Genomic DNA, 26,437 nt, shown 5'->3' with positions numbered 1-26,437 from the left:
AGTACTATTTACCTCAGAATAGAGGTGAGCCGTGGTCCCGCTTTATTTCCACTTTAGGACTGAGCAGAGAAAAGATTCAGAGATATTTCTGCAGAGAAGGAAAGTGAGCAAACAGCACAACCAGGAAATATAAACATACCTTCCCAGGTAAGCAAACCAGGAAGCTCAGAGTTCACAAACAAAGGAAGGTAGAGTGGGGGTGGGGGTGGGTGTTAGAGGGGGGATTCATGGGGAAGGAGGCAGGACACAAGATAAACATCCCTGAGATCATCTAGGGTATCCAGGATAGACAGGACACCGAGGGGAAGGAGACCTCCTTCCTCATGCTGTCTCTGCCCCAAACCCTAATGGAGAGGGAGAGACAGTCTGTCTAGAGCTTCAGGCAACTCATGACATCCTGTCAGACACTTGCAGCAGAAATGGAAAGCGGGTGGAGGCAGAGCCACTTGGGACAAGGGAAGTCACAGTGCAGAAGACACACAGCCACAGTTACTGGAGGAGCGCGACATAATTTGCAGGGAAGAGTCCAAAGTGGCCGTGGCAACGTCCCCGCCACCAGCCCTCATCCACCATCTCAATGTCAGTGATGATGTCATCTGGATCAAAGGAAATCTCATCACTTCCCTCTGGGGAGAAAATTGACAGGATATTAGGATGGTCAGGCAGGAATCCCTCCACCCCTGTGTCCCCTTTAAACCTCAGGAAGGGAAATAGGCCTGTTCTTGATACCAAGTCTGGGCCCTATCCTGACCCCCAGAATCCATCCCCGTTCTCATGTATCAAGGGCCTCCAGGCACCAGACCCCTCAGGCCACTCCCAACCTACCTCCTTGGTAATCATACAGGGCTACAGCTGAGATCCCAGCCCCAGCCCCAGCCGGGCAGCCTGATGATCCTGCATAATGAGAAATATGAATATGGTCTCATCAACATGGAAAAGGAAAACAGACAGGTCCTTCTGTGTAATGGGGGAATTCTCCCTCTTCCTCTCCCCTACAGCTGACCAAATCCAGGAGCTGCCCCACCACTCACCAGCCAGAGTGGAGGAAAAAGAGGGATCCTCAGGCTCGAGCACATCTTCATAGTCGCCCTTTGGTTCCTCATCTGGCTCATGTCTGTCCATTTCCCCAACATCCTCATAGTCATTCTCTGGTTCAGGCTCGGGCTCAGGCTCAGGTGCTTCTTCATACACTGGCTCTTCCTCCATCTGGAAGCCTTCTGGAGTCCTGGGGGGCAGAGCTGGGGGCTCCTCGTTGTCCTGAGAAGAGACAGTGTGAAGCAGGGTGACATCTGTTCACCAGGAGCTGCCTCTCCAAAATCTCCCAATGGAGGACTGCTAAGACCCCACCCATCCCCATGCTTCCATTCTACCCTCCATCCTTGCATCCTTCTAACAGTCTCTCCTAGGGAACACAATCTTTCATCCCTCTTCATTCATCAACCTCCCACACCCATCCACTCAAAGCACCTACCAAAAGATGATAGAAGGGAAGCAGAAAGCAAGTCAGAATCCTTGGAAGACCAAGAAAACATTGAAGCAAAAGCAAAAGCAAAAAAAAAAAAGGTGAAAGATGACAGCTAGGATGACTAAATATCCTAGTCTTCCCAGGACTGGGTGATTTCCCAGAATATAGGACTTTCCGTGCTAAGACCAGGATAGTCCCAGACAAACCAGGATCATTGATCATCCTGTACAGTCCACCTACTAGGACATGAGGAGATGGGGAAGGAGCAGAGAATCTTTGGGGCTCTGCTTACCTCTGGGGGATTCTGCCTTGGGGGCTGGGTAGGCACCGGTTGTTCCCTACTGGTTCTCACAGGCCCACGCTCTGATGACAGACAGCTCCCTGCTGGAGGCCAGGCCTGTGGAGGATGAAGCAACTTTCCAGTGAGCAAGAAACTTCCATCTTCTCTCTTGTACTGACCTGGAATACCCCTTCCTACCTCTGCCAGTTCAAATCATCCATTCCTCAAGATGGGCTCCAACCTGAAATGACAGCTCCTTCCTCTTGTTGTTGCAGCAGTAATTGACTGCACTGGCTGGTGACCTATCTTCTGTTGTACTATGTAAATCTTGGTTTTTTTCAGCTAACATTCTCATATGTATATATGAAGCTTAATTACACAATCAGATTGAAATCTTCCTGAAGACAGGGATAGCAACTGTAGACTTTGCCTAACACAGGGGAGGCCTGTGCTTTATTTTCTAAGAATACAGACCCCTTAGGCTCTTGTCTGGGCAAGGAATCCTTGACGTGGATCCCGAAGGGCCAAACACTTACCTCTGAGGAGATTTTCTTGGGCAGTGGGGCTGACACCACCGGCTCTTCCATAGTGACCACTGGTGGCTGAGCCTCATGGCTCATCTTTACCAAGGCCTTTCTCTCCTGTTGCTGCCTGGCTTTCTGTTGTGCCTTCTCCTCTTCCTCCTGCTTCCTCTTTTCCTCAGCCATGGATTCAAATTTTGCCTTCAGCCCACGGGCGCCACTGGAAGCTGCAGACACAGGCAAGAAAAATTAGGGTTGTCTTGGGTTGGAGGTAGGGGAGTGGCACTGGAATGAAGAAGAGGAACCAGTTAAATATCCAAAGAAGAGCAGGTAGAGAGGGGACTCATGGAAAGGGAGGTAAAGAGGTATCAATGAAGGAACAAGGGGGTTATAGGAGGATAAGGTAACCCTGATGCCTAGATTTCCATACAGCCAGGCCATGTGATCTCAGACTCTTGCCCTTTTTAAATCATAAGGCTTGTTCTCCTAACCTGCATCTTCTCTGTCCACATTTCTTAAAGCTGTATGCCCTCTGGCCACCATCTACCCTCTATCCCCCATCCAAAGCTCCTTTCCTTATGTGTTCTTCCCAAATGGCTCCCTCCCTTCCTCCCTCTGTTCTCTGCATACAGTTTCTTCACCAGTGTCACTCAGATATCCACTTAACCTAATTTTTTCTAGGAGAGCGAATCTGGGAATATGAGGGTAGGGCTCAAGTCTACCTCAGCTAATCTAGGTAGGTAAAGGCTTGGAATAGGTAGTCTAAGAAGAAAAAAGAATGAGAAGGGAGAAGAGGTTGAAGAGCACAGAGAAAGGGAATTAAAACTTACCAGCCTCTATGGGTGTTGTCTTCTTATAAGCTGTGGTTGGGGCCTCCATTTCATTGAAACCAACAGCGCTCTGCAGGTAAGAGAACAGTATAGGTAGTGGTGGGGACAGGGAAGGGAGTGGTAATAATCCAGAAGGCAGTAGTCGTGATTGGGTCACTATAGGAGGTCTCCCTAACCTTTTGATGCTTATAGTTAGACAGGGTATTCAAATAGTGTTGTTTTGTGGCAGAGAGAGGGGTAAAGAAGTTCTAGACTGGTGGGATTAGCTCTCCTTTTAAAAAGCTCAGTGTTCCTGGAATCTCACATCTCTAAGTCCAGTTGCCTGGAATGCAGGAGGGTCTCAGGCCAGTACATGAAGAGGTGTAGGGGACGACTGAATGGAGTGGGAAGAAATTATTGATTGAGTTAATCAATGCCAAGCAATCAATGAAATTTCGAATATCTTTTCCTGGAGTTTTTCTGTTTCTCTGTCTCTCTGCCTCCCTCCACTCTCCTTAGTTAAAGCTCAGGCTTCTGGGACTTCCCTGGTGGTCCATTGGGTCAGACTCCATGCTCCCAGTGCAGCGGGCCAAGGTTCGATCCCTGGTTGGGGAACTAGATCCTGCACGCATGCCGCAACTAAGAGTCCGTGTGCCACAACTAAGACCCGGCACAGCCAAAATAAATAAATATTAAAAAAAAAAATCTCAGGCTTCAGAAGACATGCCCTTTAGATGCTGAGGGCAGTCAATGGGGAGAGCAGGACACCAGGAGGACAGTGCAGGGCACCTAGCTTTGCCCATCCTTTTTCCAGCTTTGCCTCTCACTCTTCTCCATGTACTTCAGGGAACCATTCTCAAGACACTAGTGTTCTGGTGCTTTACCTTATCCACTCGGTCCTTTTGGATGCCATACTGACCACCAAAGCCCTTGGCATAATCTGCAGGATGGAAAGGTCTGAGAGTCATAAGAGGAGTTAAAATGCTAGAAATGTATGGGAAGAGGGAGTGGGAGCAGTGAGAAGGAAGACCAGAAGACAGGAATGAGGAAAAGAGAAAGATCAATGAGAAAGTGTGAAAATCAGATGATAGAGAGGCATGGGTGGGAAAAGATGAAAAAGGATGGGGAGAAAAACACTTGAGGGAGAATGGAGGGATGAGAGATGGGAAGAGAGAAACAAAAAGAAAGAAGTGACAGAAAAGGGGAAAATATACGGGAAGAAACAGGAAAAATTGAAGAGCGCCCCCCAGCCATCCCCTATGTGTCCCAGGGAAGAAGGCTTTCTCTCTGTGAAGCAGAGGGGCCTCTAAGACTCACAGCCAAATCACCCTCTTGTCATCACCCGGCCTGTCTATCTTCATCCCTTTCTCAGTGATCCCTTTTCTTTGGTCATCCTCCTCTGTCCTGCTCCTTAGCTTGCTGTTTTCCCCTCCACCCCTGTTGGTCTCCTCCCAGCTACCCCTATATACGTACACTTACTTTTCATCCCACCACTTCCTGCATACCTGCCCCTCATATTCTGGGTCCTCCATGTCAGCCTTCAGGGACAGAAGGAGGGCTCCATGTACCCTGTGACCTCCCTCCTCTCCAATCCCAACTTACCTCTTTGGGATTCGTGTTTCTCTGTCTCTCCCTTGTAGTCATATCCCAGAGCTGCCTTGTCCCGTTTGTCCTCCTCTATCCCATAACGGCCACCGAAGCCATGAGAGTAATCTATGGTGGAAGGAGCAGTCATGAGAGCTCACTCTCAGCCCACGGGGAAGTGCTGTGGAAGAGAAGAGTCAGGAGGGATGGGTGCAGGGTGATAGGGGCCCAGGAAGAGAGCGGGGCTTGAATACTGGGAAATGAAAGAGAAATGTTATTCTAAGCAACTTCTATAAGCTTTAAACAATGTTCACTCTTTTCCTCTCCTCCCTTACTTCCATTTCAAGATGAGAAGATCATTTGAATTTTCTCCCTTCTTCAAGGAAGGAGAAAGTATAGAGAGTATAGAGGAGAGACTTCCAGAAAAAAAGAGAGATGCATATGAAATATATGCCTTTCCCTAATCTTATATAAACACTTAGCAATGTCAGAAAAATAGAGCAATCTCTCTTTTTTTTCTTTTTTAAATAGTGAATCTCAAAAGAAAAGAAGAAAAAAATTTCCGGCTCCAGAAACAAACAGGTGAATCAAAACAGCTGACATGATGGTAATTATGAGCTGATATAGAAAACCCAACCTGTTTTAAGTCCCAAATTTAGTGCCTAGGGATTAGGATCTAGGGTCTGGGGTTCTACTTCCTATAAGAACAGGTGGCTGGAGAGCAGGTTCTGCCCACTCCTATAAAAGAATTCTAGAAAAAGCCTACTTACCTGTCCAGGGAAATAGTGAGAGGAACTGTAGGGTTCTTTTTAGCATTTAGAGAAGGAAGTTTTACCTATGAGACTTGGAAACTCCAAGCCTACACCTGAAGGTGTGGGATACAAATATCCAGTTTCATGCTACTTATATCATACAGAAATTCTAAGCTGAGAAATTAATTGAATACTGATGTAGGAAAATATATACCGCAGAAACAGTAAGCATCAGAAGGATGGCATGAATATGAGACAAAATGGACCCCAAGACAAAATGCATTATAAAAGGTAAGAGAGACATAACTCAATGATAAGAGTGCAACTTGTCATTCATCAGGAATATATATGCTGGTATAAACCTATTATCAGAATCAAAACTCATGAAGCAAAGCAGAAAGCAAAATAGACAAATCTATGATCATAGTTGAAAAGTTTAACACTCTTTTCTCATTATTAGTAGAAAATTTCGACAAAAAGAATCTAAAATTATAGAAGGCCCAAATAACATTATCAAGACCTAAGTGACATTTACAGAATATTGCACCCCCAAACTGCATAATACACATTTTTTTCCATGCACATATAACATTCACCAAGATAGACTACATGCTTGTCCTTATAAAAAGTTTCAATACATTTCAAAAGATTGGAACATGAGATAACATATCCTCTGATCACAATAGAATTAAATTAGAAGTTAATAACAATAAAATTAGAAAATTTCCCCACTACCTAGAAAATAAGCAACACACTTCTAAATGACTCATGGGTCAGAGAAGAAATGAAAGGGAAAATTAGAAAATGTTTTGAACTGAATGAAAATTAAAATATGCATGACTGTGGAATGTAGCAAAAACAGTGTTTAGAGGGAAATATATAGTTTTAAAAGCCCATACAGTAAACAAAGGTTTAAAATCAATTATCTAAGTTTTTACCTTAAGAAGCTACAGAAAGAACAAACTAAACCCACATTAAAATGAAAGGAAAAATAATGAAGATAAGAGCAGAATTCAATAAAATTTTAAAAACAAGTAAATAATAGAGAAAATGAGCAAAGCCAAAAGATACTTCTTTGAAATTAATAAAAAATAATACTGATGAATCTCTAGCAAAAATAATTAAAAAGAGAAAAAACACAAATTAACAATATCAGAAGTAAAAGTGAACATATCACTATAGATCTTACAGAGGTTAAAAAGAAAATAAGGGAATACTATAAATGAAGTTATGCCAATATATTTGAAAATATAGATAAAAATGGAAACATTCCTTGAAGAGCACACTATACCATAACTTAAGAAAGACTGAATAGACCTGTATCTATTTAAGAAATTGAATTCATAATAGAAAACAAAAATCATAAAGAAAACATGGTCTATTACTATTAAAACCCCTAGAACTCAGACAGAAATAAAGGCATAGTTTCTCTGATGGGAAACTTCTCAACCCAGGGCACATAAAACTCTCATAAAACAAATATCCCTTTCCCCCCACTGAAATAAATTTGCAAACAAAAATTACAAACCATCAAAAAAATAAATAACCATGAGGGAAAACAGATTAACTGAACAGAAGAATTAGCACCCTCAAGAACTGCAAATAATATAACAATGTGAAAGAAATTATAAAATGAATACTTTAAAAATAATTAAAGAGTTAAAGAAGGGTGAAAAACATAAGGAAAGCAATAGGGCATTATGGAAAAGGAATCAGCAGATTTTCTATAGAATCAAAGGGAACTTGCACAAATGAAAATACATGAAATAAAGTTAAAAATTTAGTGGACAACTTAAATGATAATTAAATACAGCTGAAGGGAGAGTTACAGAACTTAACAAAGATCCAAGGGAATTACCCAGAATACAACACAGGGAGATGAAGAGATGGAGATAGACAAGAGAAATTAAGAGACATCAAGAACACAACTTATCAAAATTTTTGGATGCAGTGAAAGCAGTGCATAAGGAAAAGCAATGCATATATTAGAAAAGAAAAAAGACCTAAAATCAACAATTTAAGTGTCCACCTTAGGAAACTGGAAAAAGAAGAACAAATTAAATACAAAGTAAGCAGAAAAAATAAATAAGAATTGGAGCAAAAAGATCAATGGAATTAAAAACAAGAAGCCTATAGAGAAAATCAAGGAAACCTAAAGCTGGTTCTTTGAAAAGATCAATAAAATAGACAAGCCTCTAGTCAGACTAACAAAGAAAAAAAGAGAGAACATAAATTACTATAATATCAGAAATGAAAGAGGCTATATTACAACAGATTCCAAGGAAATTAAAAGGTAATAAAATAATACTATGAACAACTTTATTCCCATAAATTTGATGACCAAGATGAAATGGACCAGTTCCTTGAAAAGACACAACTGCCAGAACTTACACAAAAAGAAACAGATGACCTGAAAGGCCTATATCTACTAAAGAAATTGAATCAATAATTAATAATCTTCCGAAACAGGAAGCACCAGGCCCACATGTGTTCACTGGTGAATTCCACCAAATATTTAAGGAAGAAATTATACCAGTCCTCTGCACACTCTTTCAGATGATAAAAGCACAGGGAATACTTCACAACTGTTCTATAAGGTCAGCATTACTCTAATACTCAGACCAGACAAAGACACTACAATAAAAGAAAACTAGAGACCAGTATTTCTCATGAACACAGATTCAAAAATCCTCAACAACATATTAACAAATCGAATCCAACAATGTATAAAAATAATTATCTACCATGACCAAGTGGGATTCATCCTAAGTATGCAATGATGGTTCAACATTTGAAAATAAATTAGCATAATCCATCACATCAACGAGAAAAAAAGAAAAATCACATGATCATATCAATAGATGCAGAAAAAGCATTTGACAAAATCCAACACAATTCACAATAAAAATTCTCAGTAAACTAGAAATAGAGGGGAAATTTCTCAACTTGATAAAGACTATCCACAAAAACTCTACAGCTAGTATCATACTTAATGGTGATAAACTTAAAGCCTTCCCACTAAGATCAGGTACAAGGCAACTATGGCCTGTCTCATCACTCCTTTTCAACATTGTACTTGAAGTCTTTGCTAATGCAATAATGCAAGAAAAAAAGTATGTAGACTAGAAAAGAAGATACACAACTGTCTTTGTTCACAGATGACATGACTGTCTATGTAGAAAATCCAAAAGAATTGACAAATTCTTGAAACTAATAAGCAATTATGGCAAGGTTGCAGGATACAAGGTTAATATACAACAGTCAATTGCTTTCCTATATACAAGCAACAAATAAGTGGATTTTGAAATTAAAAATACAGTATCATTTACATTACTACCCCAACAAAGAAATGCTTAGGTATAAACTTAAAATATGTATAAGATCTATATGAGGAAAACTATGAAATTCTGATGAACAAAATCAAAGAAAACTAAGTAAATGGAGAGATATTCCATGTTCATAGATAGGAAGTCTCAATGTTGTCAAGATGTCAGTTCTTCCCAACTTGGTCCATAAACTCAGTGCAACCCCAATCAAAACCCCAGCAAGTTATTTTTTGGATCAACAGTTTCTAAAGTTTATATGAAGAAGCAAAAGACCCAGAATAGCCAACACAATATTGAAGGAGAACAAAGTTAGAAGACTGACACTACCAGACTTTAAGACTCACTATGAAGCTAAAGTAATGAAGACAGTGTGGTAGAGGTGAAAAAATAGACAAATAAATCAGTGGAACAGAACAGAGAGCCCAGAAATAGACCTCCATAATTATAGTTAACTGATGCTTGCCAAAGGAGCAAAGGTAACATGATGAAGACAAGATAGTCTTTTCAACAAATGGTGCTGGAACAAGTGGACATCCACAGATTAAAAAAACAATGAATCTAGACACATGCATTACAAAAATTCTCTTTTCACAAAAATTAAATCAAAATGGATCATAGACCTAAATGTAAAATGCAAAACTATAAAACTCCTAGAAGATAATATAGGAGAAAACCTAGATGACCTTAGGTATGGTGATGCCTTTTTAGATACAACACCAAAGACACAACACATGACAGAAATAATTGATAAGCTGGATTTCACTAAAATTTTAAAAACTTTTGCTCTGTGAAAGACAATGTTAAGCAAATGAGAAGACAAGCCTTACACTGGGAGAAAATCTTTGCAAAAGACACATGTCATAAAGGACTGTTACCCTAAATATACAAAGAATTCTTAAAACTCAACAATAACAAAACGAGCAACCCAACTTTTTAAATAGGTCAAATATATTAATAGATGCCTTGCCAAAGAAGATATACAGATAGCAAATAAGCATATGAAAAGATGCTCTACATCATATATCATCAGGGAAATGCAAATTAAAACAATAATATAACACTACACACCAATTAGAATGGCCAAAATCCAGACTACTCACAACACCAAATGCTGGTGAGGATGTGGAGCAACAGGAACTGTCATACATTGTTGGTGGGAATGCAAAATGGTGCAGCCACTTTGAGTGACAGTTTGGCAGTTTCTTACAAAACTTAACATACTCTTACCATAGGATCCAGCAATTGCACTCCTTAGTATTTACCCAAAGGAGCTGAAAATGTAGGTCCACACAAAAACCTGCACACAGATGTTTATAGCAGCTTTATTCATAATCGCCCAAACTTGGAAGCAACCACTATGTTCTTCAGTAGGTGAGCGGATAAATAAACTGGGGTACATCAAGACAAAGGAATAATATTCAGCAAAAAAAAAAAATGAGTTATCAAGCTACGAAAAGACATGGAGGAAACTTAAATGCATATTACTAAATGAAAGAAGCCAATCTGGAAAGACTACATGGTATATGATTCCAACCATAAAATATTCTGTAAAAGGCAAAACTATAGAGACAAAAAAAAATCAGTGGTTGCTGAGGGATGAGGGAGATGAATAGGCAGAGCACGGAGGATTTTTAGGACACTGAAAATACTTTGTATGACAGTATAATGATGGATATATGTCAGTATACTTTTGTCCAAACCCATAGAAAGCACAACACCAAGAGCGAACCCTAAAGTAAACTATGGACTTTGGCTGACTTTGATGTGTTAGTGTAGAATCATCCTTGGTAAGAAAAAAAAAAGAAAGAAAAAAAAATACACACACACACACCATTCTGGTCAGTGATGTTGATAATGGGGGAGGCTACGCATGTATGGGTGCAGGACTGTAACTTCCTCTCAATTTTGTCCTAAATCTAAAAAGTTCTGAAAACATAAAGTCTTTTTTAAAAGAGAGAGAGAGATGGAGAATTAAAAGTTCTAATATACATCTGAGTTCCAGAAGAAAGAATAAAAGAGAAGAGAGGAGAGACACTACCTAAAGAGAAAATGCCCGAGAACTTTTCATGTTGAAAGTTAATTCTCAGGTTGAAGAGGAGCAATAAGTCTCATGTAGAATAATAAAAATAGATCAACACCTAGATATAGCCTGATGATATTTCAGAACATCAGAAACAAAAAGAAAAATTTTCATGAGACAAAACAAAAACAGAGAGACAAGACATGTTACGTACAAAGGAATGATGATCAGACTAACCCAAGAGAAATGCCATAGATGATGGAATAATATCTTCACCACGATGAAGGGAAAATAACAATGAAGAATGGAGCAAAATAAATTTTTTTTTCAGACAAAGCCTGGGAGTTCTCTCATAGACTCTCACTGAAAGAATTATCAAAGGATATACTCTAGCAAGAAGGAATAGAAGAAGTAAGGAGGAAACAATGAAATATTATAAACAATGATGAGCTAGTAAACTGGTAAATATGTTGGTCAATTTAAATAAGCCTTCACCTAGTAATAATAATGATTAATTTTTGTGGGGTTTAAAAACAAACACATGTAATCGATATACTAAACAATTGTTCAGTTGGTACAAAGACTGTAGAACGTAGAAGAAATGTAATTAAATTATTCTTCATTTCCTGTGTTACTCAGGAAGAAATAGTGATTAATTTAAAACTTAAGCCACAGATGCACATTAAAACTTAGGAATAACTTCCTAAAATAAAGGAGTATAATATCCTATTTTTGATCCATTAAAGGGGAAATGGGACTAAAGAAAACTTGACCAAGCTCATAGAAAGCAATATAGGAGAAAAAAAGAAGCAAGTACATGCTTGGATTTAAAAATAAAATAAAATAGCAGGGAACTGGGCCATGGAACTAAAGGGAGTTGACGATGGCTGTTGGTAGTTGAAGTCTGGGTAGTCAGGTTGCTAAGGCTGAAATGCAGGGTCCTTGCCTTTCTGAGATGCGTGTTTTTCCACTTCTCCTTTGTAATCAAAGCCAACAGCTGACTACAGAGAAAAGGAGAGAGAATTGATTAGAGTCAGAGATGAACATTTTCTCCCGCTCTCACTTACCCTTACACCTATAGCTCAGCCCAGGGGTTAGTTATAGGGGCTCAGAGCTGAGTATGGGGGTTCAATGTAGAAACAGACAGTACCCTGACAGGCTGGTGTAAAGGCAGTGTGCTACAAACCAATGACCATGGGCCCTGGACACAGATAGCTCTAGATCCAAACCCCAACCCCACCTTTCCTATTTGTAGTTGTGTAACTTTAGGTATGTCCTTTAATATTACTAAGGCTCAGCCTCTTTTTTTAGTTTTGTTTTTCTTTTGGCCATACGGAGGCATGTGGGATCTTAGTTTCCTGACCAGGGATGGAACCCGTGCCCCCCTGCAGTGGAAGTGCAGAGTCTTAACCACTGGACTGCCAGGGAAGTCCCCCTTGGGCCCTTTAAATATGAAATGAAAATAGGTATACCTGCCTTATTAACCTCAACTGTAAAATGATTCCAACTTATTTGGGATATTGTGAGGACTAAATGGGGCAAGATACATAAAGTGTGGGCACTCAGTAAATTAGTGTTTTTCTTCCTAAGTCTCATGAAACTAAAATGAGATAATAGCTAGAAAACTGCCTTTTAAACTATAAAGCAGCACTGTGCACATGTAAGAGATATCATCCTATACTGACTGATTATACTGTGCCTCTTCTCTTTCCTTACACAACAGTGGAAACGCAGAGATGTAGATTTTGGTGGGATGAGAGGCAACCAGGAGAATCTGGATCCTAGCTGCTTTGGGACAGGATATATTGGTAAATATCTAACCTAGCTATGTCCCCATATGGCTCAGTAATAGGTCCCTAAGCAAGTCTAGATTTTGCATTTTAAAAGTTATTAGTATGGGACTTCCCTGGTGGTGTAGTGGTTAAGAATCCGCCTGCCAATGCGGGGGACACAGGTTTGAGCCCTGGTCTGGGAAGATCCCACATGCTACGGAGCAACTAAGCCCGTGGGACACAACTACTGAGCCTGTGCTCTAGGGCCCAAGAACCACAACTACTGAGCCCTCGTGCCACAGCTACTGAAGACCACACGCCTAGAGCCCATGCTCTGCAACAAGAGAAGCCACTGCATGAGAAGCCCATGCACCACAACAAAGAGTAGGCCCCGCTCGCCACAACTAGAGAAAGCCCGTGGGCAGCAATGAAGACCCAATGCAGCCAAAAATAAATAAGTAAAATAAATAAATTTATTTTAAAAAAAGTTATTAGTATGTATTGTTTCTTGATTTACAAGACACACTGATTGTTAAGGTGATTCGGTTTGTGGCTGGTGAGGCAGGAATTGAAAGAAAGAACAGTGAAAGATTAGGCAAAGGCAGTAGGGGAGCCAAGAAGGAAGAGAAACTGCACCCTGATTAGAGACCATTACGTGCTCCATATTCCATTACTGCTTTTAAAAATTATCCTCTGTGCTTTTACTTTACCTTACGGTATGCTTTGAACTTTTCTGGGTTTTTTTACCCCTACAATTCAAATAACACTCTAACACTTAGCTTTAAGGATTCAGGCCTACTTATTAACAGCTGCAGGTTAAACAAACAAACAAACAAACAAAATCTCAGCTAGCTGTGAAGGAAATGTCCCCTCTGTGTGCTGCTGCAGGGCAGAGACACTACTCTGCCCCATAAAGAATGAGCTCAAAGAATCTGATCTACTAAGGTGTGAAAATGAGAACATGAATGAGTTATCAATCGTACTCTCCGGACCACTCTATCGTCTGTAATCATGCTGTCCTTTTTCTCTTTCTCTCTTTAAAACTATCACTACTTTTTGTACAAAGGAGTCTTTAAAACACCTGGACTTCAAGGAGTTAGTACTAAGTCCTGTGAAAAGTAACCTTCACCTTCTAAAAACATTGTAACCTTAATTAGTTGTTTTACTTGATTATTTGCTACCATTGTAATAATATTTCAGCTGATATGTCTGTTTTCCTGAAAGGCATAAATATTTATAAGGCTTTCATATTAGACCAAAGGAGGAACTTTGGAATTTCCTCTTCTCCCTTCATGCGTACAGGTATGATAAAACCAATGGCTTAACATAGCACAGGGAGATCAGCTCGGTGCTTTGTGACCACCTAGAGGGGTGGGATAGGGAGCGTGGGAGGGAGACGCAAGAGGGAGGGGATATGGGGATATATGGTATAGCTGATTCACTTTGTTATACAGCAGAAACTAACACACCACCGTAAAGCAATTATACCCCAATAAAGATGTTTAAAAAATAAACAAATAAATAAAATAAAATGCAGGGGGAAAACAATGGCTTAGGGATTCCTTATTCAGAGTTTGGGAGTCTTTGTCTCTTTTAAATTAACACCTTTCAGGTCAGCATGTGGCCTCCAACAGCGGCACCAAAGAACTTGCTGAAGGGGGTGTGGGAGCCATCCTCATGATGGACCCTCCGTGAGGCCACTGCCCCATCTTTCCACAGGAGAAGCACAGACCTACATTCAAGGTGATTGTTGGTAAGTCCCACATGATCTGAGTTGGGTGGCACAGGGAGAGAGTTGTCACTTACCTTGTCTGCCCTGTCCTTCTCCACTCCGTATTTGCCCCCAAAGCCTCTGGCAGCATCAGTCTGGGAAGAGTGCTTCTCCACCTCAGCAACATACTCATGGCCCACAGCACTCTGAAAAAAATCAAGATCGGAATGAGTGAGAAGATAAAAATGACCATGAAAAAATAAAATGATCAGAGATAGGATGGGATGTAAGAATACAAGAAATTCCACTCTAGGTCACACAGATAATCTCTGACGGAGTGCCAAGGAACGTGTGATGGGAGAGCAAGATGACTTTTTCTGGAACCTTGCACATCCTGACTCTTCTTTAATACCACTAGGAACCCATCATTTAGGAAACTCCCATAGGATGGGTTGGGAACCAGAAGGATAGAGACTACATAGACAGGGAAGTGTTTAAACCACTGCTTAAAAAGAGGGTGAAACACGGGCTTTGTGCATCAAAATAGAAATGAGGGTAGTTACTGGGGAGACACCTAAGGGGACTGACTAGATGCCATAGCCCGGATTGAATATTTAACACAGCCAGGTGCTTTTGTTCTGGACCTTTGTTCCTACACAACCATCAAAGTTCAGAAGTGCAGCCTGGGCCTTAATATTAACAGTGATTGACTCTTTATACCAAAGGGGGCTGGTAGACAACACCGTGAGTAGTCCAAGACGGCATATAATTTAACTGTTTTTTATTCCCCTCCACTTTTTTCTCCATCTACCATTTTCTACTTGGTTTTGAAAGGTATGTCTCTTTTAATATTTGGATATGGATGCTTTAATAATCTTGGAATTGAATAATACTTCAAACCAAATAGTGATACCTTGCAGAGTCTCAACTAAGAAGAAATTAGAAAGTTTCTTCTTCCTCCTGAATTTCCGATTCCATGCTGGGATAAATATTAATACAGAGATGGATGTGAAACACTGCCCTATATGAGTTCCTGGGAGCTCATTTTGCAGTGTTTTTGGGTCTGTGTAGGTCAACTTTGTTTGCTGAATTCAGGAATGAATGACTGCTTATCTATTTTACTCTTTCCTAGGAATTCTGTGGGAGAATACAATGCCTACTTTGCACTTTACACAATGACAGAAGGGTGAACTAACAGCTTTCATTAAATTGCTTTTTCTCCTTGGAGATTAACTCTTTTTTCTTATAGGAATATATCTCTATCTTTTTTTAAAATTTATTTATTTTTTATGTATTTATTTTTGGCTGCATTGGGTCTTCGTTGCTGCGTTCGGGCTTTCTCTAGTTGCGTCAAACGGGGGCTACTCTTTGTTGTGGTGTGCCAGCTTCTCATTGCAGTGGCTTCTCTTGTTGCAGAGCATGGGCTCTAGGTGCGTGGGCTTCAGTAGTTGTGGCACATGGGCTCAGTAGTTGTGGCTCTTGGGCTCAAGAGTGCAGGCTCAGTAGTTGTGGCACATGGGCTTAGTTGCTCCACAGCATGTGGGATCTTCCCCGACCAGGATCGAACCTGTGTCCCCTGCATTGGCAGGCGGATTCTTAACCACTGCACCACTAGGGAAGTCCTATATCTTTATCTTTGAGGTTAGGAAACTCAATGGAAAAATACAATTCAACATACAGGCTTTCTTTTTATCATACTTTCATAGTATCTAATGGATAAAGGAAAAATAATAATATATTTGAGGACATCTAATAGATAAATTCACATAAATATTTTTCACGTCTATGTGCAAATCATATTAAGTGATGTATAAAATATGTACAAAAAGAACACTAAATATACAGTAAAGAAACCAGTAAGAGACACATCCATTTAAAAGCAGTAGGTGATTTTAAAACATATTTTCCCCTTCTCTATGTGTGTCTCCTTAGTCTAGGAGTTACAGTGTGGCTGGGTCTACATACACTAGGCCAGCCCTTCTAAATTCTTGGCTCCCATTTTCCGTCATCTATATTTTATGTGTTGAAATCAGGGGGCAAATGACACAAATAATATGTGGACATTCTCTTTTAAAACCCAAATGAATATTTTACTTTTGAATAAGTTTTAAACCATAAAACCAACAAACGAATCAATTCACTTATTTATTTTTTTAAAGCAAATATCCCCCTTTCAACTCACCTTGTCCATTCGGTCTCTTTCCACCCCAAACCGACCTCCGTAGCCGTGGGATGCTTTGGGCCCTGATTCCATCTCCTTCTTCTTGAGAACATCATGCTCCTCTGACACTTTGTTCCTCAGCTGGTGAATGCTGGAAGTAACCACATCACAGAGACTCGTCTAGCACAGAGATGTCAACAAACCCTCCTTCACAGAAAAATTGAAATCTTGCAGCGTGTTCTGTTCATTTTTAGCAATAGCCCCCAAAGTGTACCTGTGCTGGGTCTGGGAGTAGGAGGTTAGTGTGGTCTGCATATACAGCCTGATATAAACTCTCCATAAGCCAATAGTATTTCTTCTAGTCTGTTATTTTGCTCACTAAATAACCTTCTGATATTTAGTCTCATGTTCCTAAATATTAGAGGACAGTGTTACCTATATTCTAGCAACCGAAAAGTTATTTTCCTCTCTGAATGGATTTATTGTTTAACAGTTCGGTACTCTACCTCAAGAAGCACAAAGATATTCATGCACCCTTTACCCACACATTCTAGTCCTAGAAGTCTACCCCAAGGAAATAGTTTTAAATATGGCAAAGTTTAATGTCTAATGATATTCACTGAAACATTGTATTTAATAGCAAGAACCAAGAAACAATTTATATGGAAAAAATGGGGAATAGTTAAGTAAATTGCAATATTACTTTTCAATGGCACATGAGGAAGTCATTAAAAACGATGATTACGAAAAATGCAGCATTGGGAAATTTATCTATACATTAAGTATTCTGTGTCTCTTCTTGTCAAAAATGAATGCCCTTCACACTGCCCATATATCTGCTAATTCCTGAGAGAACTAAAAACTAAAAAGGGCTCACTAATAAAATTCACTCTCATCACTAATTGTTGCAAAACTTTAAGGCTCAAATAACCTTGATTTGGGACACTTCTGTCCTTAAGAGAACATAACACCAAAAGGAGGCATTCTCTTTCTTACTTCACTTTCATCTCTACCATGTGGGTAGAGAATACCTCTCTGTATTTGTTTGGGCTGAGGATAAGAAGTGACAGCTCAGCACCAGCACCAACACCAGTACCAATAAGTGACAATCAGGACTGATACTTGGACACATATAAGGACCACTGGGGATTCTTAGAAATATTTGGGCAAGAGAACCCTAAATAAAAAATTTGACTTCCTGCAGCAAGAAATGGACGTTTAAGGGACTGAGATATAGTGATGTTCCTGGGACTGCGCTAGCTCAGAAAAACCAGATATATTGCTTACAAGTAGAATGGCCATCTCACATCAGAAAGTCTCCTCTTTCGTGGAAGAATAGATCCATCTTGTGGCCTTGTAGTATAAGCCCAACAGAGGTCTTTTTAAAAAGCCTTCTCAGCTTTAGTCAAAGTTAATTTTAGAAAACTGGCTTTGAGCCAGATGAAATTAAGCTAACAGCTGGAAGAACCCTCTGTTCCTGTGCCTGCTCTAAACCCTCTGGCAGCAGTGAAGGCAGAGATCCTGTGTTGCTATTTCAACAGCATCAACACTTTAGAACTGTCAGTGTCAGAAAAGTTATTGGTTCCAAGAACAGGTAAATGACCAATATTTCCCAACCAAAGTGTTCAGATGAAGAATGAAGAAAATGGGACTAAACATTACTTTCAAATGGGAAAAATTAGCAAAGTTTTAATAAATCCAATTACTGTTACATGGATCATAACTGTATTATAGTTGAAACAAGTTTTTAAAAGGGATTAGAAAATGAGATTCAGGAATATCCACCTAATAGATGACAATGAGGTTAGTCAGAGAATCATGACAATAGATAATATAATTTGAATGAAAATGTTGGGGCCAACAAAGACCAACTTCTTACCAAATTCATCAGAATGTAGATAAGGCACTATAAATGTGTTAGTTATATTATTCCTTTATTAAATAAATATTAAACTTTTTTGAGTGTGAGGCACCATTAGGCTCTGGCAATACAAAGATAATTAATGTATGAAAATAGTGATCAGGTGGAAATACAGAAAGGAAAAAAAAAATTGTAATTCAATGTCCTAATTGGCATACCTAAGAAACTTTTAACACATTAACTCTCAGATGTCTATTTTAAGGCTTAAAATACCTTGGAATTGATGAAGCAATACAGTTTATAGAAACCAAGTGACACCCAGGACCTCAAAGATGAGCTAAGAGAAGGAAGAGCTTTTTTTGTTTTTATTACAAAAGTAAAAACACAAAAGTGAGTGACAGACTGTAAGATTTTATTCACAAACAGTATGATCATAGTTGTAGAAAATCCTAAAGAATCTACATAAATGTGCTACTAGAACTATTAGGTATATTTAGCAAGGTCCCAGGAGACAAGATCACTATTAAAAGCAATTTTATTTCTACATACTAGTCACAGACATTTCTGAAAAAATTAAAGAAGACCTAAATAAATGGAGACATATCCCATGTTCATGGGTTGGAAAACTCAAGACTATTAAGATATGAGTTCTCTCTAAAATGATCTATAGATTCAGTGCAATCCCATTCAAAACACCAACAGGCATTTTTGCAGGAATTGACTAGCTAATTCTAAAATGTATGTCATACAGAGTGAAGTAAGTCAGAAAGAGAAAGACAAATACCGTATGCTAACACATATATATGGAATTTAAGAAAAAAAAATGTTATGAAGAACCTAGGGGTAAGATAGGAATAAAGACACAGACCTACTAGAGAATGGACTTGAAGATATGGGGAGGGGGAAGGGTAAGCTGTAACAAAGCGAGAGAGAAGCATGGACATAGATACACTACCAAACGTAAGGTAGATAGCTAGTGGGAAGCAGCCGCATAGCACAGGGAGATCAGCTCAGTGCTTTGTGATCGCCTGGAGGGGTGGGATAGCGAGGGTGGGAGAGAGGGAGACGCAAGAGGGAAGAGATATGGGAACATATGTATATGTATAACTGATTCACTTTGTTATAAAACAGAAACTAACGCACCATTGTAAAGCAATTATACTCCAATAAAGATGTTAAAAATAAAATAAAATAAAATGTATGTGGAAATGTAAAGTCCTAGGATGGTAAAAAGTGTTTTTTTTTTTTTTTCAAAGGAGAGCAAAGGAGAAGGACTACCTGATTTCATGACTGCAATAAAAAGTGCAGTACAATAAAGCTACAACAACCAGTGCAGTATAGTGTGGGTCAGAGCAGACATATAAATCAATAAAATAGTCTAGAAATAGACCCTCATGTATATGGTCAAAGATGCCAGGTAAGTCAGTGGGGAAAGATTAGTCTTTTAACGATGTTGGAATAATGAGATATCCTTATGGAAATAAAATGAACCTCAATCTTTACCTCACACTGTATGCAAAAGCAAATTTGAAATAGATCATAGATTTAAATGTAAAAGCTAAAACTATAAATCTTTTAGAACAAAACATAGGAAAAATCTTCACAGTTTGAGGTAGGCAAAAATTTCTTAGACACATAAAGCACTAACCATAAAAAATTTTGATAAATTAGACGTCATCAGAATTAATATCTTCTGGTCTTCAATAGAAGCCATTAATAAAATGAAAAGGCAAGTTACAGTCTGGAAGAAAATATTTGTAAAACACATATGTCACGAAAGACTTTTATCCAGAATATATAAAGAACTCTTAAAACTCAATAAGAATACAAAGATCCCACTTTAAAAGTGAGGAAGAGATTTGAATAGACACTTCAGAATGAAGATAAATGAAGATATATGAATGGCACAAGAAAAGATGCTCAATAAAATTAGTCAGCAGAAAAATACAAATTGAAATCCCCACACACTTACAAAAATAGTTAAAATTAAAAATATTAATAATAACAAGTAGAGACAAAGATGTGGAGCAATTGAAACCCATACATTATTTGTAGGAGTGAAAAAACGTTTCTTTCAGAAAACAGTTTACTGGTTTCTTAAAAAGTTAAAACACACTTTTTATATGATTCAGGAATTCTACTACATTTAGGTGTTTCCCAAGAGAAGTAAAAATATATGTTAACAAAATGACTTGGATCAAAATGTTCATGACAGCTTTATTTGTAATAGTCCCAAATTGTCAACAACCCAAATGTCCATCAACAGGCTAATAAACCAAACTCTGGTATATCTGTACAATGCAAAATTACTTGACATTAAAAAGGAACAAAAGACTGATATACACAAGACCATGAATAGATCTCAAAAATATTATGCTTAGTGAAAGAAGACAGACACAAAAGAATACCTTCTATATTATTCCACGTACATGAAATTCTAGGATAGGCAAAACTAATCTGTAGTGACAAGAAGCAGATCAGTGTTTACATCCAGCCAGGGGTGGGGAGGGGTATATCGACTGTAAAGAGGCACATGGGGGCTTCTCTGGTGGTGCAGGGGACACGGGTTCGTGCCCCGGTCCGGGAAGATCCCACATACTGCGGAGCGGCTAGGCCCGTGAGCCATGGCCGCTGAGCCTGCACGTCTGGAGCCTGTGCTCCGCAACGGGAGAGGCCACAACAGTAAGAGGCCCGCGTACCGAACAACAAAAAAAAAAAGAGGCACATGGGCACAAGTGAGCAAAAGTGGGGAGAAGAAGATGGAGAAAATGCAAGAGCCCTTGAAAACCTGGCAGCTCCTGGAAGCACTAGGCTGCTTGGAGCTGCCTGGCCCAGGACTTCTCTACACAATAGATGAAGGATGAATAGGATCATTTGAACTATTCACCAAATTACCAAACCATTCCCCAAACTAAATATATTTTAGGCAGACTTAAAAAAGAAAGATCATGGTGTAGAGGATGGTAGTGAGATTAATGAGAACCACAATCACTTCCTTTTCCTGCTTTGAGTCATTTGAGCTCTGCAGCTACTGTTCTCCTGTTCAACTTCCCCTCCTTTCCAAGGACTTTAGTGATTCCCATCTGACGTTAAAGGTTTTCCTAGCCCACACTAGCCAGAAAGAATCCCAGAGTATTGGAGGCTTACTATTGGAAGGTCCTGTAGAGGTCTTTTTGATCCCAATGGCAAGACTGGGAATCAGAGAGGGAAGTGACCTGTCCAGGATCACCTGGTTAGTTACTAGCAGAGACTGAGCTTTTATACCTCAGTAGCCTGGGTAAACGGGAGGGGAGTGGGTTTTTGTGTAAATGTCTCCACCACTTATTCTATCAGATATAGATTCAGTTAGGCTAATAAGGAAACACCCAGGGTCACCACATTTTACAACTCTAGCGGTCACCAGTCAGAGTAATATATATACTGGACTGTGTAACACAACAGTCCAGGTAAACGCCACTTAGGAAGAATGAAGATCGCCATCTGTTTACATGTTTACTTTTAGGTTTTTAGGAAGAAAATCTGATTCAACTAATCTATATTAACAGGAAAGAGAAATAACATTATTGAGCTGCTAAGTGGTGCTAAGTACTGCACTAGATTTTGCTATATGCTAGTTCATTGAATTCTAACCATACACCTGCCAGGTAGCTATTATTATCCTCATTTGATAAATAAATAAGCTGAGTTTCAGAGAGGCTATATGTCTAACTCACATTGCTATTAATGGTAAAGCTGTGAATTGAATCTGAATCTATCTGATATCCAAACTCCAGCTCTTTCCATAAGATCATGGCAGGGATTTAGGAGTCTTCTTTAAAATGTTCTACTCCTACTCTGCATAAGACAGGCACTGGGAGGGGAAAGGTACAAGGAGAGTTTGTATGCTTATCTTAACAGTTTTCAGGATACTAGGACTGAGCGGCCTTTTCTCAGAAAAGGAAAGACGTCTTACTTTGGGTAGGATTGATGAGCCTACAGAGGAGCATCAAAGAAGCTTCCTGCATGACCCAATTCCATGTTTTTGCTTTCCAACTGCTTCCAGAATTGCCTACTTTCTTTAAATATGATATTCATTACAGTTACTTGAAATAAATCATTTATGTCTGATTAAACAACACTGTGGAGTACTGAATATTATCAAATTGTATAAACATGTGCCAGGTTTTCATAGTGTGTTTCTTGTGCAATGTGATAATCCACTGACACTTTTTAAAATCTAGAAGAAAATGAGGTAAAAACACTGCTGTTTGTGGGGGAGGGGAGTTAAAATGGAGCTTAAAAAAGATTAATTTTGCCTATTTATTTACTTTTAAATTTTGCTCCTGTTATACTGTTTATTGCGTCTATTGGACATTCTGACACTATCCAAAGCAAACAGCCCTGGTTAGATGATCCCGAATAATCCATGGATTATTAAAGAAGAGAGAATCTCTCAATCCTAATACACAACATATCCCACAGAAACCCCTGGATTTGTCTGTGAGTAACTTCCTTCTCTGTTATGGTATCAGAGTTTATTGTTTGTTTTGCTTTTTTTTTTTCTGGTAAAATATTGGGTTATAATCTTTAAGATCCCTATACATCAACAGGTTTTCCAAGTGTCATATTTCTTCATATTACCATTCATGCCTTCCTACTTCTATTAAGTAGCCAAACACAAATTTTTATTTTAAAAGGCAATTAGACCAGGTATGGGACCTGATATTGTCCTTGTTTTACAGCATTTATTCTGAGTTCTTTATCTTGACATTTTACTGAATCCCCCTTGGCCCATCAGAAGTCACCCTACAATCCAGACACACATTTACATTTATGTGAATAGATAGATAGTAAATGATACCAGCTCAGCACTTCCCTCTCTGAATTCCTCATGCCTTACTGACGGAAGAGAAACAGTTATAATAATAGGCACAGCTGGGGAAATATCAGAGTGGTTAGAAATAAAAGACAGATAATAGGGTTGGGGGGATAAGAGGAGAGACATGAAACAAATACACAATGACACCCAAAGGGACACATGGGGACAGACTGAAGGAAAAGCAAAGACACACAGACAGGAATTTCCCTCTTTCCTTCCCTCCTCGCCTTCTCCTGAGTCTCCAAGGTTTCCTTGGGTTCTTCCCATACCTCTTTCCCTCCTCCCAGTCCTTTTGGTACCTACTTGATGTGCTCTGTGCGTCCAGACCCCTCAATGGTCTTGGCTCCCCACCGTTGTTCCTTCTCAGAGATGTCATTCTACAAAAGACAACACTCAGCAATAAGTGATGGCAAGAAATGTGCCAGGCTGCGAGAGGCCACACAGCTGACACACATAACCCCCACGTCCCCTGCATTAGCTGCTTCCGGCACTCAGGGACTTTACTCAGACTCCTCTCTGTGCTTATCCCACCCAGGCCCCCATGTTAAAATTAAGCTGGTGAGCTCTGAAACCTCCCTTTCTACTCTGCATCCCTCAAACTTTCTTCTTTAGGTCTCCTACAACTTCCGAATTCCCCCAAATTATACATGTTCAGCTCAAATCCTGGCTCACACGCCAAAGGACACCCAGTTAACCTGTTCCCTCAGCATAGCCTGCCATAGCCTGTCAATCACAATGTCAAACTCCTTCGCACCCGTCTCCTTCCATCCTCAGCACAGGCTATCATGCAGGCCCCACTCATGACAGCAAACTGTCCTGCCAGGCAGTCCCACCATGAGGGCTATCCCAGTCCCAGACTTTTTCTAAGCCCCCTCAAGGGTTACAGAGTGGCCCACACACCTGCCCACTGCCCTTCATTGTCCAAGGAAAGTTATTTCCACACTCACCACAAAGTCAGGGTCTGTGTCCCAATCATCACCCTGGGTCTCCACGGAAACAGATACATCATGACCTACTACAGACTTCCACATCTGAGGGTGACAGAAAATGGGAATGATTAGGTGAAAAAATGAAGAAGAGGGAAAACAAGAACGCTGAAGTCAATGATATAGCAGCCAAAGTTTCATGCTATTTTTTTCTTAGAAGAAAATAGAATCTGAGGCAAAGCAGATGGAAGTTTTGGGAAAGCACTTTTTCTCAGTTAGAGGAAGGGGGATGTGGATTTATTTAAGACAAACTAATGTGGCCTGGGCTCATTAGTCTGGACTGAAGTCATCATGAATGTAGGTAATACTAAATAACCTGGGTGTCAAATGGCTGAGATCCTTCACTTGTGTCAAGAGGCCAGCCAGCTAGTGGCTTGAAGAGGTAATCAATGAGGATTGCTAGAACATCCCTGGAATTACACCAACATTTCACTCAGGTATCTACATATAACTTCTTTCATAGTTCTTGAGATATATATTTGTCCAGCTCTTGATAATGTGAACATCTACACTCCTCTACAACCTGCTAAACGCCGTTGAGAATTTTTCCAACCTCCACTCAATACTGGCCACTGCACAGCTGTGTGTCAGTAGGGGCACTCAGCTGAAATTCCTCAACTGAACAATGCATGGGGAAGCATTATTTGCTGAGAATAATTCATTTATTGTTCAATTTTTAAAAACAGTTTAATTATACTTTGAAAGTAGATAACTGGTTCAAAAAAGAGCATGTAATAAGCCCCTTGTTTTGAACATTAAGAATTATTTGACTTTTATTAACTAAATAAATGTTAGAGAAATATTTAGAGAACACTGCTTTGAGGGGGTGCCAAATTGTTATTCCACTAGGGCATCCCCAGTGTTTCTGCTGGCCCTGCCAGTCCTGTGTGAGGAGCTGCACAGGTGCTCTGCATCTGTGGGATCCTGGATCTTGGTGTGGAGAGGAAACAACAGACAATGCCCATCTGTTCTGGTGCTGAGACTTCTTGACCCTGGTACCACTTGCTGGCTGGCAACTCCCTGCCCACCCTTCCCTGCTCAGACTCCTTCCCCACACTGTTTACTGTCTTTTAAACAAGCCCATCTTAAAACCACTCCTAAGACCCTCCAGTCTCTCCAGAGGTGCTCAGATTCTCCAATTCTCCTTTCCACTTGAAAACTCCATCCTTCTCCAGCTCTTTGAAAAACCCCTTGGAAACCAGTCCAAGGGAAATCTGGGGGTAGATTGGTTAACAAGATGCAAAGAGGACACTGGGGAAGTACGGACCGAGTCAGCTGCACTGTGCGATGAGTCACTGCCAAGAGCAGCTCTGCCTTCCCCTGTGGGGCAACAGTAATGCATGGTGGGGGGCACATTGATAAGACCTATGGTCCTGGCTCCTGGGCTGCTCTGCAACAAAAGTTCACACAGAAAACTGGAAAAGAGAAGTTTCTGAAATATTCATGAGCAATAAGGAAGCAGTGAGGACCGATAGTCCTGTCCTCTTTCTTGCTGTTCCTCCCAGGTCTCAGGTTGACTCTCCCATAAGCCTGCCATCCTCATGTATTTTTGAAACAGAGGGAAGGGTTTCTGACACAGAGACAATTTAGTATGCTTGAGCTACTGGCCAGAAATACGGAAGCCAAGAGGTACTATTTAGAGGTGGGAGACCAGAGAATAAGTCGGTGAGGCCTGGTGGCCAGGATATCAGGCACAATCGAGGGCCTCTTCTTAAGGCTGCCTGAGTAAAGTACACGGACAGAGAGTCAGATCATCCAGCTCTGTGGGAATATGGGTTAGGGAGTCAAAGTAGAGAGGGTATGTACTTATTTGCCAGGTACCAGGTTAGGCAATTTACAAATATTAACTTAAATAATTTGGTAAATCACTGAACTTCTCTGATACTGTTTCTCCCAAGGGAAAATAAATGGAGAGGTTAACCTCGCTAATTCATCAAGTCCCCTCCATTTCTGACATTCTGGGATCCTGTGACCCTACAATCAGAGAAACTAGCCCTAATCGAACCGCCACACCTTCATCTGGCACTTGGTTCTCAGCACTGGTGTACATTAGCTACCACTACTTCCTGATCTGTTGCAATGTCTCCTGCGGGTTTTGTCTCTCTGCTAGACCATAAGCTCTCCAGGGGCAGAGACTGTCTCATCTCCAGTGGTCCTCCTCCCAGCTCAGTGCCTAGGACCATCGGGCCTTAGAGAGGATTGTAGATTGTGGGCAGAAACCAGGGGTCCTGGGTGGCTGCTGGATCGCGTTCCCTGGGCTCCAGCATCTCCCTTCTGCTTCCATCCCCAGATGCTTGTTATCCACAAGACCTCACACCCACAAGACCTCAC

The 26,437-nt window shown here is 40.1% G+C and overlaps 1 protein-coding gene and 1 long non-coding RNA gene across 3 annotated transcripts in view; one reads left to right on the top strand and one right to left on the bottom strand.

The window, feature by feature from the left end:
• HCLS1 (hematopoietic cell-specific Lyn substrate 1) overlaps positions 1-26,437 on the bottom strand; it is a 48,012-nt gene that overhangs the window by 18,224 nt on the left and 3,351 nt on the right. For both annotated transcript variants that reach the window (XM_067738747.1, XM_067738748.1), the window contains exons 2-14: positions 24,068-24,151; positions 23,424-23,497; positions 16,423-16,552; positions 14,336-14,446; positions 11,704-11,758; positions 4,678-4,788; positions 3,960-4,015; positions 3,097-3,166; positions 2,282-2,493; positions 1,758-1,862; positions 1,032-1,257; positions 826-894; positions 13-626 (exon numbers count right to left, since the gene is read on the bottom strand). In XM_067738747.1, coding sequence (XP_067594848.1) covers positions 490-626; positions 826-894; positions 1,032-1,257; positions 1,758-1,862; positions 2,282-2,493; positions 3,097-3,166; positions 3,960-4,015; positions 4,678-4,788; positions 11,704-11,758; positions 14,336-14,446; positions 16,423-16,552; positions 23,424-23,497; positions 24,068-24,151 — 1,440 coding nt within the window. In that variant the 3' untranslated portion in view covers positions 13-489. The remainder of the gene's footprint in view (positions 1-12; positions 627-825; positions 895-1,031; positions 1,258-1,757; positions 1,863-2,281; positions 2,494-3,096; positions 3,167-3,959; positions 4,016-4,677; positions 4,789-11,703; positions 11,759-14,335; positions 14,447-16,422; positions 16,553-23,423; positions 23,498-24,067; positions 24,152-26,437) is intronic.
• LOC137225152 (uncharacterized) lies at positions 56-14,081 on the top strand. Its single transcript, XR_010943707.1, has 3 exons — positions 56-147; positions 5,191-5,241; positions 12,481-14,081. It is a non-coding gene; the product is annotated as an uncharacterized lncRNA (long non-coding RNA).

This window comes from Pseudorca crassidens, chromosome 5 (genome assembly GCF_039906515.1).
Source record: "Pseudorca crassidens isolate mPseCra1 chromosome 5, mPseCra1.hap1, whole genome shotgun sequence".
Taxonomy (NCBI): domain Eukaryota; kingdom Metazoa; phylum Chordata; class Mammalia; order Artiodactyla; family Delphinidae; genus Pseudorca; species Pseudorca crassidens.
Note: the sequence above shows the minus strand (reverse complement) of the source record. Positions and strands in the feature narration are given on the sequence as shown.